The sequence below is a fragment of the Pecten maximus genome, chromosome 14, assembly GCF_902652985.1.
Source record: "Pecten maximus chromosome 14, xPecMax1.1, whole genome shotgun sequence".
Taxonomy (NCBI): Eukaryota; Metazoa; Mollusca; class Bivalvia; order Pectinida; family Pectinidae; genus Pecten; species Pecten maximus.
In genome coordinates, this window is record NC_047028.1 from 24,178,648 (window position 1) to 24,195,080 (window position 16,433).

Here is a 16,433-nt window from a genome sequence, read left to right on the forward strand (position 1 = left end):
TTATATTGGGAATTTAATGTACAGATCAGTCTACTTTTCTGTAAATGATAGGGAGCACAAGGTTCAGATCAGTCTACTATTCTGTATAGGTAACACCAGGTGTAGATCAGTCTACTTTTCTGTATATAATAGGGAACACAAGGTTCAGATCAGTCTACTATTCTGTAAATAAAAGGGAACACAAGGTTCAGATTAGTCTACTATTCTGTATAGGTAACACCAGGTGTAGTTCAGTCTACTTTTCTGTATATAATAGGGAACACAAGGTTCAGATCAGTCTACTATTTTGTATAGGTAACACCAGGTGTAGATCAGTCTACTTTTCTGTATATAATAGGGAACACAAGGTTCAGATCAGTCTACTATTTTGTATAGGAACATAAGGGAACTGGATCAGTCAACTGTTCTGTCTGGAAAGCACAAGATTCAGATCAGTCTACTATTCTATTTTGGGAATGGAAGGTTCAAATCAGTCCCAAAAATTTCCCCAGCTTATGACATAACACAGTAAGCTGTTATCACTAGAAAGGAATTCTGGTAAAAATCAAAGAAGTTACAAATGATCTATCTACACTTTAGATTTGGGTGAGGTATGATCTCGCACTTTAGAATAAATCTGTAACCAATGGTTACCTGGTCACATCAGTACATCTGTAACCAATGGTAACCTGGTCACATCAGTACATCTGTTACCAATGGTAACCTGGTCACATCAGTACATCTGTAACCAATGGTAACCTGGTCACATCAGTACATCTGTAACCAATGGTAACCTGGTCACATTAGTACATCTGTAACCAATGGTAACCAGGTCACATCAGTACATCTGTAACCAATGGTAACCTGGTCATATTAATAAATCTGTAACCATTGGTAACCTGGTCACATCAGTACATCTGTAACCATTGGTAACCTGGTCACATTAGTACATCTGTGACCAATGGTAGCCTGCATGGTCACATTAGTACATCTGTAACCAATGGTAACCAGGTTACATCAGTACATCTTTAACCAATGGTAACCAGGTCACATCAGTACATCTGTAACCAATGGTAACCTGGTCATATTAATAAATCTGTAACCATTGGTAACCTGGTCACATCAGTACATCTGTAACCAATGGTAACCTGGTCATATTAATAAATCTGTAACCAATGGTAACCTGGTCACATTAGTACATCTGTAACCAATGGTAACCTGGTCATATTAATAAATCTGTAACCAATGGTAACCAGGTCACATCAGTACATCTGTAACCAATGGTAACCTTGTCACATTAGTACACCTTTAACCAATGGTAACCAGGTCACATCAGTACATCTGTAACCAATGGTAACCTTGTCACATTAGTACATCTGTAACCAATGGTAACCAGGTCACATCAGTACATCTGTAACCAATGGTAACCTTGTCACATTAGTACATCTTTAACCAATGGTAACCAGGTCACATCAGTACATCTGTAACCAATGGTAACCTTGTCACATCAGTACATCTGTAACCAATGGTAACCTGGTCATATTAATAAATCTGTAACCAATGGTAACCAGGTCACATCAGTACATCTGTAACCAATGGTAACCTTGTCACATTAGTACACCTTTAACCAATGGTAACCAGGTCACATCAGTACATCTGTAACCAATGGTAACCTTGTCACATTAGTACATCTGTAACCAATGGTAACCAGGTCACATCAGTACATCTGTAACCAATGGTAACCTTGTCACATTAGTACATCTGTAACCAATGGTAACCTTGTCACATCAGTACATCTTTAACCAATGGTTACCAGGTCACATCAGTACATCTGTAACCAATGGTAACCTGGTCACAAACCATTGGTAACCTGGTCACATTAGTACATCTGTAACCAATGGTTACCTGGTCACATCAGTACATCTGTAACCAATGGTATCCTGGTCACATCAGTACATCTGTAACCAATGGTAACCTGGTCACATCAGTACATCTGTAACCAATGGTAACCTGGTCACATCAGTACATCTGTAACCAATGGTTACCTGGTCACATCAGTACATCTGTAACCAATGGTTACCTGATCACAAACCATTGGTAACCTGGTCACATCAGTACATCTGTAACCAATGGTAACCTGGTCACATCAGTACATCTGTAACCAATGGTGACCTGGTCACATCAGTACATCTGTAACCAATGGTATCCTGGTCACATCAGTACATCTGTAACCAATGGTAACCTGGTCACATCAGTACATCTGTAACCAATGGTAACCTGATCACATCAATACATCTGTAACGAATGGTAACCAGGTCACATCAGTACATCTGTAACCAACGGTAACCAATTATTTTCTTGAAAAGCATGAAAGGTACAGATACATATATTTATGTGAAACAACAAAACCTTCATACAAAACTTGCACATGACAAAAAAGTTGTATTCACACAAAAACATAAAGCCTTCATACAAAAATACAGCTTTCATACAAAAAAAGTCTTCATACAAAGTATACTGCATCCATACCAATGTCTTCATACAAAGATACTGAATCCATATGAAAATAGTCTTCTACGTGTATAAAAAGTATCCTTCATACATATATTCACTCTACATACAAAAATACTGCATGCATACAAAAGTACAGTCTGAAAAAGTAGATGTTGCATGGATATGTTTACTGCATGTGAAACTATTCAACTAGAAAGTATGAGGTACAAATGAATCAAAGTGCTGACAAAATACAGGATAAACACAAGATACTAGATACATAAAAATACACAAAAAAGACAAACATAAATATACTGCATATTTGATATACAAAAATCAGCTAGATATATTCAAAATACAGAGCACATTGAAAATTCTTGGATTGAGAGAAAAAAATAATTAAAAAAAAAAAAGAAGAACCATTCTTTTTCCTTATTTCAGTTATCAGTACATCTGTATGAGCAGAGAATTTAGTTGTCATCACAGTCATGTAATCTCATACCATCCAGGTTTTAATTATAGACAAGAGGGGAAATACTAAATGAAGTTTTATGGACTTGTAAGGTGTTGGGGTTTGAATTAATTGTCGGCACCAATCTCAGGAACAGTTGGAGCTTTTAAAATTAATCTTGTGACAGAAAAGGTTTGTGTGATGGAAGCCACTGTAAACACAATGTTAAATTTGGAAACAATTCATCTCATCAGAGCATTCTTAAATTAAAGAAAATTTAAAGTTTGCAGTTTAGTACCAACAGTCAAAGCTTTAAATGACTTACTTACCAGGTGCCATCAATTTATTGATTTTAATGAAGATATATTTACAGCCAGCTCTCTTGGGATATTCAGTGAAGAATGAACATGGTTAATCTCCATGGTAACTGTATACTGGAAATATCTTATCAACAAAAAACATTGAAAATTAATAGTGTTTTCCCCGTTTCCAAGGTGATCTGGATATATCTCCTCTATATAAGTGTTTATATTGAGCTGTACTGTCCAGCCACTGGGAAATAGTTGTGGGTAATTTTCAAGGTCTCGAGTTGTTTTCATAGTTGCTATAAATACCTTTGTGAGAATCCATTGGAAATTGATTATAATCAGGTGTTTCAATTCTGAGTCCTAAACTTTAGTGAATTTGTGAGTACATGTATAAGAGAGGGCTCAATATTAAGAGTCAGAATGATTTCAGTGTAATTAGGAGCCCTGGAACTTATGTGAATATGTAAGTACTAAGAAAAAGCTCATCGTTAGTATCAAAAAGAGTTCAATGTAATTGTAAGCCCTTGAACATTAGTGAATTTTGAGTATATGTATTAGGAAATAGCTCATTGTTGAGTCTCTGAAAGATTTCAGTGTAATTCTAAGCCCTGAATCTTTAGCGAATTTGTGAGATTTTAGTGTAATTCTGAGCTCTGTAATCAATTTCCTCATTAAGAACCCTTCTTCTACCAAACTTTTAATACCCCTGCCCTTAATGTAAACATTTTATCTAGACGTTTCACGGCCATTGACAGTCAATACCCATCATCTATCATAATAAAATGATATATTTGTGTTGTGGTTTTCCTCTGGGATATCAGAGGAGGATGTAAAGTTTCCCAGAGCCGTAGTTGGTCGTGGCCATTGTATAGATATGATTAATATTGGTCAGTGTTGACCTTTGATGTGTAATGAAATAATCCATAGTGCCAGCATCTAAACAATCGGAATTCAACACTCAGCATTAGGATTAATGTTTCCAGGAAAAATATGAACTTGACTAAGAACAGCAATATGAAATTTTAAACATTATATTTGTCTTCGTGTATATCAGTAATAAATTGCCTGATGGGAAGTATTGTGTATATATTTGAAATGCTTACTTTGTGCAAAGCTGTATCTTTTTTTTATTCTGAAGCTTAATCAAATGTAATTAAAACAGGCAGCACCTCTATCAGTGTTGGTGATGAGGTTATCACCGAGTACAGCTAGGGTCGGCTTGATTTACATATACAATCAAGCCAATCATACTCTCTATCAGTACAGTGGCTCCCTCTATACTATTCTGACAACATTGAGTGAGGCTGATCAACAGGGCAGATTTGATGGTATGGGATGTGTTCAGAACTGTTGGGAAATTGATTTCACAAATGGCTAGAGCCCAGTCTGGTTTGATGAATTGCAGATAGAATTTTGTATCAATGTGTCACAGGATGACATTCGTCAATAATCCATTCCGAGTTTCTGTCCAATAATTCCTTGGATACAGGAATATATTTCTGTTTCGGATGTGTCTAATAAAAGCTGTAATGTTGATTTTACATTTGTACATGTAAACAATCGCACATCTGATATTGTCTGATATTTCATCAGATACTAATGGGTTTCACCTAATGAATGATATATAAGATTAGCCAGAATATTTTCTGTCATACAAGTTCAAAATGTTTAGAGTTTAAAACTAAAAACTGATTTTGCAGTTTAGGTATGACTGTCTGTGTTGCTCACTTTTTCAAGGTTAACATATATTCGACCTATATGATCAAGCTAAAGGTCATGACCTCAATGTTCTGGGTCAATTTCACCTTGACAGTTGACCTGGTTGCAGTTATGGGTGTCTGGTATAATCCTCATGTCTTATTTAAGCATTCAATCATTTTGGTGTGGACAGAAGTCAGTTGATGACCTTGACATTTGATTGCCAGACAACTGACCTTTGACCTAAATACAGGCATTCCTTATAGTTATTCAGGCCCAAAACATTAACTTTTAATACTTAAGCCAATAAGAGCTAAATACGCAAGCCAAAAAAATTCAAATGTTGCATCGTTTTCCACATGAGATTCTTTCCCTTTATGAATAGGAACATCTCACATAAATGAATGTAAATAAGATTTTTATTGTTGGGTATTGTAGAATTTTCAACGTGAGGTTATCTCACTTTTAAGATAAATATTCAGTTTATGTAAATGTATATGTAAATGAATTTGTATTTGAGAGGTTTAAACATGATATCTTCATTTCTAAATATTTACATTTTGCATAAATGAATATGTAAATTATTTGGTGTTGTTACATTCCTATGCCTTTATCGATGCCTTGTATTAGGGTTGACTTAATTTTATTTTACTGTTACATAACTCTGTGAAGGTTGCGTGCCCATAAAACCGTGCACATGGTATGGTTCTGTATTCTACTTAAGCTGATTCAGTTGTTATAAATCTGGTGTCTTTAAGGGGGTATGCTACCTTTTGCTATTTGAATTTCCATTACAAAAGAGTGTGACGATAAGGGACATAATTTGACTTCTAACTTCTAAATCAATACTGGTGACACATTTGAAGGAGAAAAACTAAGCTTTCACAACAATCTTGTTTTTTCGAAATGATTAGAAAATATGATAATTTTTAAAACAGTTACAGGAGACAACTGCACAAAAATAGACTTAAAGAATACACATCATCTAGTGACAGGGCAACCTATTCTTACTGTACTTGATCTGTTTCAGAATCTATAACCTTAAAATGGGAAAAATTATATCCATATTTATTAGATATCAAGCTTCAAAAAAGATCATTTCTAGACTTTGTTTTGATAAAGTTATACTTTTAGCTTAACATCTTAATCTGCTGTTTCTGCTGGAATAACAGGATTTTAAAATTATCACCCATAAAGAGGTAAACTGATAATTTATGTCATAATTTATGGTCCAAATTCAAGTCTCTCTCCCAAATAGAGCAGGTAATGGCAGTTATACATTTCTGGTGTCTGTTTTTCCATTTACTGTGGTGTTGTGGTGTGGAAATTGGTTGTTGATAAGGCAGGATGAGGTGTGGCCTTTGTCCTTTGTGTTGAGTACTGGAAACTTCATTCTTATGGGGTAAAAAACAAGCATGCCAATTTGTCATTAAGGTTAGAATACTTCTGTTTGGTACACATGTACGGAAGTGATAATTCTACCTGCTGTTGATATTAGACTACAAATCAATAAATGATGATTTCCTCGGGTTTTACAAGTTTACAACAAGTGATAAGTGGGATATTTTTTCCACTGGGACGTGTGAATGTAAAAACATTTATCTGCCTGATGAAGGGAAAATTCAGGCTCTATGTTACCATGTTAATGATGTAACCATGGCAATGGAAATATTGGGTGCTAAAAGTTTTCTAGGTCTACATGAAATATTGATGTAAATGTTTGGAGATCTAGGAAGACCTGTGACAAAAGGCACCGCGCACTGTAATCCTATAAACAGATCAATATCACCAGCTTCTATCTCACAAAACACTTCCCTCAAAGTAAGCTTACAGTCTAACTTAGCTAACTGTCATCTTGCTGGAAACACAATATACCAAGCTCCCATTCTGCTCAGCAATCGTACTGGAAACTCAAATTGGATGGCTGCTGTCCGAGAACAAAGCATTTCCCTAATACCAAGTGTCTTTATAGCAACTTTGGTCATCATCCAGGAAATTGACTTAAACTGCCAAGCTCACTGTCTTCTTAGCAAGCTAACTGGCGTCTCACAGGAAACCAGAGCTCAAATAGCAACTTATACCAAGCACACTTCTTAGCAACTTTAGAGTCTAAGATTCTTAGCAAGAACACAAATACCTAATAAATCTTGAATAGCCATGTTTTCGCTCTTCAACATAGGACCTGCAATTTAAAAATTTGCCCCCTCGTCAACTACATAGATCATGTTCTTCTTAACAGCATACCTTGACTTAAGGCTGTATGCTACCTTTGTGACATGGAAACATAAGGATGTTTGCAACCTTACTGTGACATGAAGACTTAAGGCTGTATGCTACCTTTGTGACATGGAAACTTAAGGATGTTTGAAACCTTACTGTGACATGAAGACTTAAGGCTGTATGCTACCTTTGTGACATGGAAACTTAAGGATGTGTGCAACCTTACTGTGACATGAAGACTTAAGGCTGTATGCTACCTTACGGTGACATAGAGACTTAAGGATGCATGTTACCTTACTGTGACATGAAGACTTAAGGCTGTATGCTACCTTTGTGACATGGAAACATAAGGATGTTTGCAACCTTACTGTGACATGAAGACTTAAGGCTGTATGCTACCTTTTGTGACATGGAAACATAAGGATGTTTGCAACCTTACTGTGACATGAAGACTTCAGGCTGTATGCTACCTTTGTGACATGGAAACTTAGGATGTTTGCAACCTTACTCTGACATGGAGACTTAGGAATGTGTCATACTACCTCACTGTGGCATGGAGACTTAAGGATGTATGCTACCTTTTTGCAACATGGAGACTAAAGATCTATGCAAATCTTACTGTGACATAGAGGCGTAAATGTATGTTATGTACCCTACTGTGACATAGCATTCTTAACAATACCAATACACAGCTGTTTTCTTAAAGGTTTGATATATAAAAACTCTCAAAATATATAAAACTAGATTTAAGATACAACAATTATGAAACAAGCTACATAAACTAATGATCCCGACTTGTTGACTTGGATGGCAGTACACAAGAAGACTTTATATGTCACCTCAGGAAGCTGGAGTATCTTGAGAATGCTATGCTTTTTCACATCAAATAGGTAAATCGAACCCAGATGTCTTGGTCAAGATGAGTACGCTGTCCACTTTTCCATCTTCAATATTTGCTTCAAAGGTTTCAACACTTAAAGGTCATCATTAAGGTTTTACAAAACCAAATAAAATAATTATCAAAATAGTCAACCATAATCTGTTTCCTCCTTCAATTTTATTGTGCCATTCCAAACTTAAGTAATACAGCTTCAGATTTCGCATCCACTTAGCAACAACACTTCAGGGATTTTGATATGCATGTGCTTGGTGATCTATTGAAATTCATGAAATTTATCGAATCGCTATTTCACCTCCTTATATCCAGATATTAACATTTCTTTTGACCTTTTTAAGTTTCCTCTGTCCTCACTTTTTGCCCAGGTCCTTTAATTAACATCACAGACAAGTCTAGAAGGACATTAATCTATACTGATGAAGTTAAAATCATATTAGGCTCTACTGTACATACCTCAAAATTTAACTGTAAATAAAAGGGCTAGAAACAAAAGGAGAAGAAAATTATTTGTCGTCCATTGATTAAACTACAAACTAACTCAAGACTAATTACAAGGGAACGAGAAAACAAAGACGTCTTCAGTTTTACTGTTTGACAGGGTACTAAGTTAAGTAACTTAATGCTGTTTCTCCACACAAGTTGGCTTCTTTAGCCCTCGGCCAAACAATCCAATTACAGAAAATGTAACCTGATTATGTTAAGGCATCCCAAGGCTTTGCTATAATAACCTCCAATTTGGAGAGCTAGTATTGATCTGCAATCAAGGGAAATCACTGTGTTTATTCTTTCATTTTCAAATAATTTTCATTCTGAAGACTGATGTGAGATTTGGATTATCAGATTTCAGGTTCCATACATCAGAGAAATAATTGGGCCCTTTCTGGGTTTAAGCCAGATTTACTTTGGAAATATGTATAGTGTTTCTAGGATCCGTATTTGGCCGATACAGAGCTTGTGGAACCCATTACATGTTCTGTATGTGTGTGTAAGGGTGAAGTCTTTCACAAATAGAATACAGAGATCTGTTCAAAAAAAAAAAAAAAATACAGAAAGGACCTCCTGTGTGTCCATTCACCATATTAATCTGCATGGATAGGGAGAAGTCATTACATCAGGGGAGGAGTCAGTTTTTAATTTTCACTCTGTCATGGACCAGCTGGAGCTGTCGGTAACAATTACGTCAGATAATGAAAGGTTTCTCATCACTTCATTTCACTGTTCTAAAAACTGCTAATCAGACAGAGGACTATTGGTTTTGTGTTTTGTATTTCTGTGTCAGGACGTGCTCTAAAATTTTGATCTATGTTGGGAAAGGTTAAACTTGTATGTTTGTGTGTGTTTAAACAAAATTAAGTCATTTAGTTCTAATACAGTCAATAAATATCAGTTCAATTTCAACATATTTATTGACACAGGTGAAATTTTGTCAATAGGATTGGACAGCAGGCATTACCTATATTAGTCGTCACCTTATAAAACAGGTGGTAAACAAACATGAACATATATACATACACGAAGGTGAAGATGATGCAACAAAAAAAAAATACGGTATCAGTTGCATACTTATCAATTTTAATTGTCGCTTGTTTAAAAAAAGAAATGTGAATCCTGATTGAATACTGTCATTAGGTTGGGCTGGGGATGGCAGGAATTTGGTTTGTTCTGATGTTTAAAGTAAAAAAAATTATTACTTATAAAATAGTGAAAAAATTATGAAATTTTATTAAAAATGTGAAAATTTACAAATGTATAACAACAACTTAGGTGAGTCTACAGCATTTAAAGAAGGGAGACTGCTGACTACTTGTTTTTTTTTTTCAAATAGAAAATAAATACATGTAATAGAAATCTGGGGCCATCTTGTTGATTTTTGGAATCATGTTTTTAGCTCTTATCCTATTAAACAGGTTGGTTTTACCTTTTGTGTTGTGAAACACCAATCACCTAAGTGCTTTACAGATAATGGAGGATTTGCCCTGCACTTTTGTTGTTGAGAACTATTTTAAAGGGTGGGGAGTATGCTCTTAGTTCACAGACATATCTTTCTCCAAATGTATTTTTTAAACTTTTTTTTTGCTTCATCTATGAACTGTAGTAAAGTACTATAAATCTCTCGTGTAGCTCTTTGAAATTTTAGAAAATCAATGTTTATCGAAAGCTTATTCTGGCATATCTCTGGTGGTTGAAGATAAATATAAATTATATATCAAAGCTGGGGAACCGTTTCTTTTTATAAGTTGAATTATTAATCTTTTCTATTCTTATCTTGGCAAAATGTTACTGAGCGGGGTCTGTGTACAGGGTTGATACTGAACATGCATATGTAGCCATATGTTTTTGTTTTTTTTATGTCTGTAAATACACACAGCAGGTATTTTAGGAGCTTCCCAACAAAAACAAACAGCTTACAGGCAGAATTATTTTTTTTTCTTTTTGGCACCATTGCTTTGACATGTTTAGACAAGATTTTATTGACAGACTGTGCTACATTAAAACCTGTGGTGCAGGCCTTCAGTGGCATTCCTTAGTCAGCAGAAGTTTACATCATCATTTAACAAGTGTAAATCAGATGTTAATCAACGAAGCCATATGTTTAGATATGACCTGATGTCTGTAGAGAAATTTACACAGGTGGGAAAGAGTTGTCCCCCTTAATGGTTTTCAAATGTTTGAGGATGTAGAAATGAAAAATGAATATGGAAATAGCAAAAAAAAAAAATTGCGGGGTGGGGGGTAGGAACATAAATAAGATAACGGCAGTGTTAAGTCTGCAATAGTTTTTCCCCCTTTATGTATTTTGTTGCTTGGGAAATAGAATAAAAAATTGAAGAAAAAAAGCAAAAAAACAAAACACGAGAAAATAAGAGTGTAAATCAGATTCACACAATAGTGTTTGGTCTACAAGAGTTTTCTCCCCTTTCTTATTCTATGGTACTGGGAATGTGTAAAGCTTTGAAATACAATAACATGATTTATTTCAAAATGTTAATGATATTTTTGGAGTGTTTATTTTCATGACCAATTTATTTTAAGTCAAATCTCAGATTATCACAAATTAGGTGTAAATACCATTATGTTTTTATTAAGAAATTAAAGCCTCAAAGTGAGTGACTGATTTTGGTCAGGATAACAAGATCTAATCTGAATTGCATTTCTTAGGAATTTTTTGTGTTCCAAAACAATTTACTAGATTATGCAACAAAGAAACAATATCACAATACCTTGAAATAAAGTTTATGGCAATTTCTTATAATAAGAGTACATGCGGAGTACTGATGTACTGTAGGTCCAGACCTTTCAGCTAGCTTATTTCTGTTAAGTTACAATATTGTACTGAATCTGTTGTTTGATATTTACAGATGCCCCGCCCCCATATCCTGGAGTGGGTCATGCCCCGCACCCTCACGCTCTACGGCACTCCGATAGGAAGTTCTCTGCTCCAGTCTTCGGTTCACGAGATACAGCTCCACCGATGCCCAATGAGAACCGTCTGTCACGCTGTGATGAAGTGGAGAACATACCGGAAGTCGTCCAAGAGGAACCAAAAACAGATGAGATCGTTTCTCATCCACCCCAATTTCAGAGGTAACCATGACAACAAGCAATCTACTCTACTACTGTCTGTGAACTGGCCAAATTATATGGAACCTAGAATACCTGACATCAGTTCCATCAGCATTACTCAATTTGCCATAGAAAAGTAATACAGATTCAACTTAGCTTTTTCCTTAATTCTGATAAGGCTTTCATACTGAAAAAGTTCAGGACGTAATAATGTTGAGTGATTTTCTTAGTTCAGGAATATTGATGAAACCATGGCATGGTTAGACAGATACACAGTTTTGATTATATTATGAAATTTCTGACTTGTTGAAGTAGAAGTATGAAACTTTGTAATCCATACTGAATTCTGTAAATAATATAAGGTATTTGTTCTACCTAGGAGTGCTACATCGCCATACATCGAACACGACCTAGAATCTCCACCACCCCCTCCCCCTCCCCTGGACCCTGGGGAGCTGGCCCTGAGTCCCCCATCTTTACGGTCTACCCCTAATAGGCAGCAGGACCCTGACTCCTCCCAGTCCATCGACGGTCACGTTCCGCGGAGCAATGTCAGTGTCCTATCCTCGTCTCGTACAGAGGACTCAGAGGATGACCCGAAACGCAAAATCAAGGTATTTATTGTCGAATATTGAAGCAGAAATGTCACATCTATATTACTGTTTAGATGATTTCTTCTGTATGTGTTTTTATTAGAAAACTGTAAATAGTGGATTAACAATTTCAAGAGATATGAATATCAAATTTGTTTCCTTTTTTGAAAACTTTTTATTTATTTTTTCAAAATTTTCTGTTGGAATTAACATTATGCATAGAAAAATTGAAATTCTAAAAATTAAAACAGATTGAATGTCACAGCTAATGACATGTATAACTTCTCATTCAAAAGCGACACCCTGCTGACCGGGCATACTACATTGCTAAAGAGTTACTGATGACTGAACGTACATATCGCAAGGATCTCGAGGTCATAACAGTGGTGAGTAGCTGAAACATCTCTATGGTGATATCCAGGGTCATAACCAGTGATTATGTCAAAAGGTCATCACCACTGGAATAATGTCAAAGGTCATGACCTTTGTAATTGTGTCAAAGGTCATGACCTTTGTAATTATGTCAAAGGTCATGACTTGTTGTAATGTCAAGGGTCAAGTGAGTGATTGTATTCCTTGATAGATTTCATTGAATACCATTGGAGTTTTCCCCAAGTAAACTATTCCATGAGACGGTTGCTGTGAACCTGATTCCTGAAACGTTGAGTATTTTCTTTGTTTTAGTGGTTCCACAATGCAGTAAGCATGGAAGGGGCTGTGCCAGAGCCCACTGAGAACTTGTTCTCAGCCATGGAGCCAATCTACCAGTTCCACAGTAAATTTCTCATGGACATCGACCAGCGTATCTCAATGTGGTATGTATGAATTGTACCAAAACTTCTATCAGCACTGTGGACTTTTGTAGGATGATTTATACATTCAGATTCATATGTTAGAAAGATAACCATCTTGTTTATGTGTTCAAGAAGATTGAAATGAGCAATATTGCTATGATTATACTGTCCCATGATAATTGTACAATAGATATAAATAACTCCATCACTTATCAGCCATTGTTAGCCATGAAGTTTAAAAGTATATTGGAGATTGTTTATAATTCATATCCTGTATCACTCAACACAAAACAAAATAACAAGTACATTGTAGAAGTATATATTTGTTTTAATACATATGTACCTTGTAACTGATGTGAGTTATATGACTGTTTTACAGGAGTACATTGTAGAAGTATATATTTTGTTTTAGTACGTCATAATTGATGTGAGATATATAACTGTTTTACAGGAGTACATTGTAGAAGTATATATTTGTTTTAATACCTAGTAGTTGATGTGAGTTATATGACTGTTTTACAGGGAAGGTAAATCAAATGCTCACCTGAACGGTGACTACCAGAGAATCGGTGACGTGCTGATGAACAACCTCCCGAAGGCTCTAACGGTAAATACACACTCAACAACTCGTCGTCACTGGTTAAGATAGAAAATCACTCATTCTACCTGTCAGATACTGACCATACTACCGGTCAGAGACTGACCATACTACCGATCAGAGACTGACCATACTACCGATCAGAGACTGACAATACTACCGGTCAGATACTGACCGTACTACCGGTCAGATACTGGCCGTACTACCGGTCAGATACTGACCGTACTACCGGTCAGATACTGGCCGTACTACCGGTCAGATACTGACCATACTACCGGTCAGAGACTGACCATACTACCGATCAGAGACTGACCATACTACCGGTCAGATACTGACAATACTACCGATCAGAGACTGACCATACTACCGGTCAGATACTGACAATACTACCGATCAGAGACTGACCATACTACCGGTCAGATACTGACCGTACTACCGGTCAGAGACTGACCATACTACTGGTCAGAGACTGACCATACTACCGATCAGAGACTGACAGTACTACCGGTCAGATACTGACAATACTACCGGTCAGAGACTGACCATACTACCGGTCAGATACTGACAATACTACCGATCAGACTGACCATACTACTGATCAGATACTGACCGTACTATCGGTCAGATACTGACCATACTACTGATCAGAGACTGACCATACTACCGGTCAGAGACTGACCATATTACCTGTCAGATACTGACAATACTACCGGTCAGAGACTGACCATACTATTGGTCAGATACTGACACTACTACCTGTCAAAAATCCCACCGATCCTGTACTGTATATAGGCCTTAGTTTCCTGTAAATTTGTTTATTATTTTGCTATATTTATACATTAGCCACTACAGACTGTGAACCTTTTGTTGAATCAACTCCAAACTATTCTAAATTCTTAATTTAGAATAGCTTTGATATTTTTTTGGAATAGCTTTGGATATTTTAGTTTTTTCAAGCTAGAAGAAAAGTAACAAACTTGATTTTCATTTCCAAATTCGCTGGAAATTTAGAAATAAATATGACAATTGGGAGCAACTCTTAACTTATTAGTTTACCTATACTGGTGTGTAAGCTGTGGAGTCCACATGTAAAGGGAGACAACTTACAAAATAGGGATGAACAGGATAATGACAGTCCAGCAGAAATATATAGGAATATCTAGATTTATCATCCATGTGTATATCATTGTGTATTGTACTGTATTTGAATACTTATATATAATATACACTCGAGAAAGGAAGAGAAAGAAATGCTTCCTACTTCTATGTTAATTCCTGCTGTCATTATGAATAGCTACGGCCTGTTATTTGTGATTTTATTTGGGACTTTTTTCTATCATCGATAAGCTATATAGAAATATGCTGTTTTATATTTCCAGGTGTTCTATAAGAATTATTTAGATAAACAAGAAGGAATTCTAACAGAGCTGGAACATGCAGTCAAAAAACAGAAATCTTTTGAGAAAATGTACAAGGAATTTGAGTCACAGAAAGTGTGTTACCTCCCCTTGAACACATTCATTCTCAAACCAGCACAGCGAATCCTTCACTATAAACTTCTCTTGGAACGTGAGTAACACTGTATGCCACATTTGGTTTGGTGATTCACTGATAAAAATTGTTGGTGTTGGCACTTTTACATTGCAAGAGGAAATTTATGTTGTTTTGTTTTAAATGGTCTCAAAAATATATTGAAAATGCCTGTTTTTCAGGAAAAAAATTAAGAATCATTTATAGAAGCAAAATTTTCCTATGTATAGATTCTGATGGACACAACGAAAAACAGAACAGCTTCCTGGTTATTTGGGTTTTTTTTTTTTTTTTTTTTATTATTATTCTAATACATTGTAATTTTTGCTGACAATTTTTAAGAAATAATAAAAAAAAAAGACCATACTCCAAAATATCATGAAAAAAAAGTGAAGTTTTAGAACTTTCAGATGCCAGACATTTGATATATAAGAGAGGTTTACACTGGTATACCAGGTAACTACAGTCAAACCTGCTCTAACGACCCCCTGTATATAACGACTGCCTGTCTATAACGACCGGTTTTAAGATTCCCCGTGAGATTTTACTATATAACGACCCTCTGTATAGCGACTACCTGTCTAATGTGGCTAACGACCTGTGATTTCGGAACGGCGGTCGCTAATTTGTTTTCTATAGCGACCGATTTCTGTCAGCCATCTTCTGATCTCGGCAGTCATCCCTCATAAAATCCCCGGAAAATTCAGACACATCGACCCTGGCTTGATTATACAAACAAAGGACCACCACAACCCTGGCCTGGGTATATAAACAAAAGACCTCTACCACCTGTAAGCCTATAATTACTGTAGCTGCCCTGGCCTGGGGCTCGGTAAGAGAGGAGTCGGGTCACCATGCGTGTCGGTATTACATTACAACCTTGCACAGGTGGCTTCATTTGACACGGTCAGTTAATTTTGTGATTACAACTAGGATACATCACTTCAATAACAAACACTGGTCATATCTGTCAACAAGATTTACTCACATGAAAGCCAATAATGCCTTTCTTAATCGTAGCTGTCGGTACTAGCGTTTGTACTGCCGCCATCTTTAATTAGTCAATACTAACAAAAAGTCGTAAACAGATACAAATATCCGGATTTCAATTTGGGTCAGAAAAAAAATATTTTGGTTTTAAGAAGTAAGACTATAACACAAAATAATTAGTAGTAACACAAATATAATTTATTAATTAATTATTGTGTATTATTTTTCTTTATTTATGAAAGAAAGGGAGATAATTTGATATATACATATAGCATTACTTCAGAACAAAATATTTAAAAAAAAAAATTATCCATAAG

General features: G+C 35.8%; 1 protein-coding gene across 5 annotated transcripts in view; it reads left to right on the plus strand.

Annotated features, from left to right (window-relative positions):
* The window catches only part of LOC117342299 (FERM, ARHGEF and pleckstrin domain-containing protein 1-like), a 100,590-nt gene that overhangs the window by 69,072 nt on the left and 15,085 nt on the right, over positions 1-16,433 (plus strand). For all 5 annotated transcript variants that reach the window (XR_004535779.1, XR_004535780.1, XM_033904397.1 and 2 more), the window contains 6 exons: positions 11,407-11,632; positions 11,991-12,225; positions 12,501-12,590; positions 12,889-13,019; positions 13,521-13,605; positions 14,976-15,165. Coding sequence is in view for 3 of the 5 variants with exons in the window: in XM_033904397.1 (XP_033760288.1) it covers positions 11,407-11,632; positions 11,991-12,225; positions 12,501-12,590; positions 12,889-13,019; positions 13,521-13,605; positions 14,976-15,165 (957 nt within the window). In the remaining 2 variants the exon portion in view is untranslated. The remainder of the gene's footprint in view (positions 1-11,406; positions 11,633-11,990; positions 12,226-12,500; positions 12,591-12,888; positions 13,020-13,520; positions 13,606-14,975; positions 15,166-16,433) is intronic.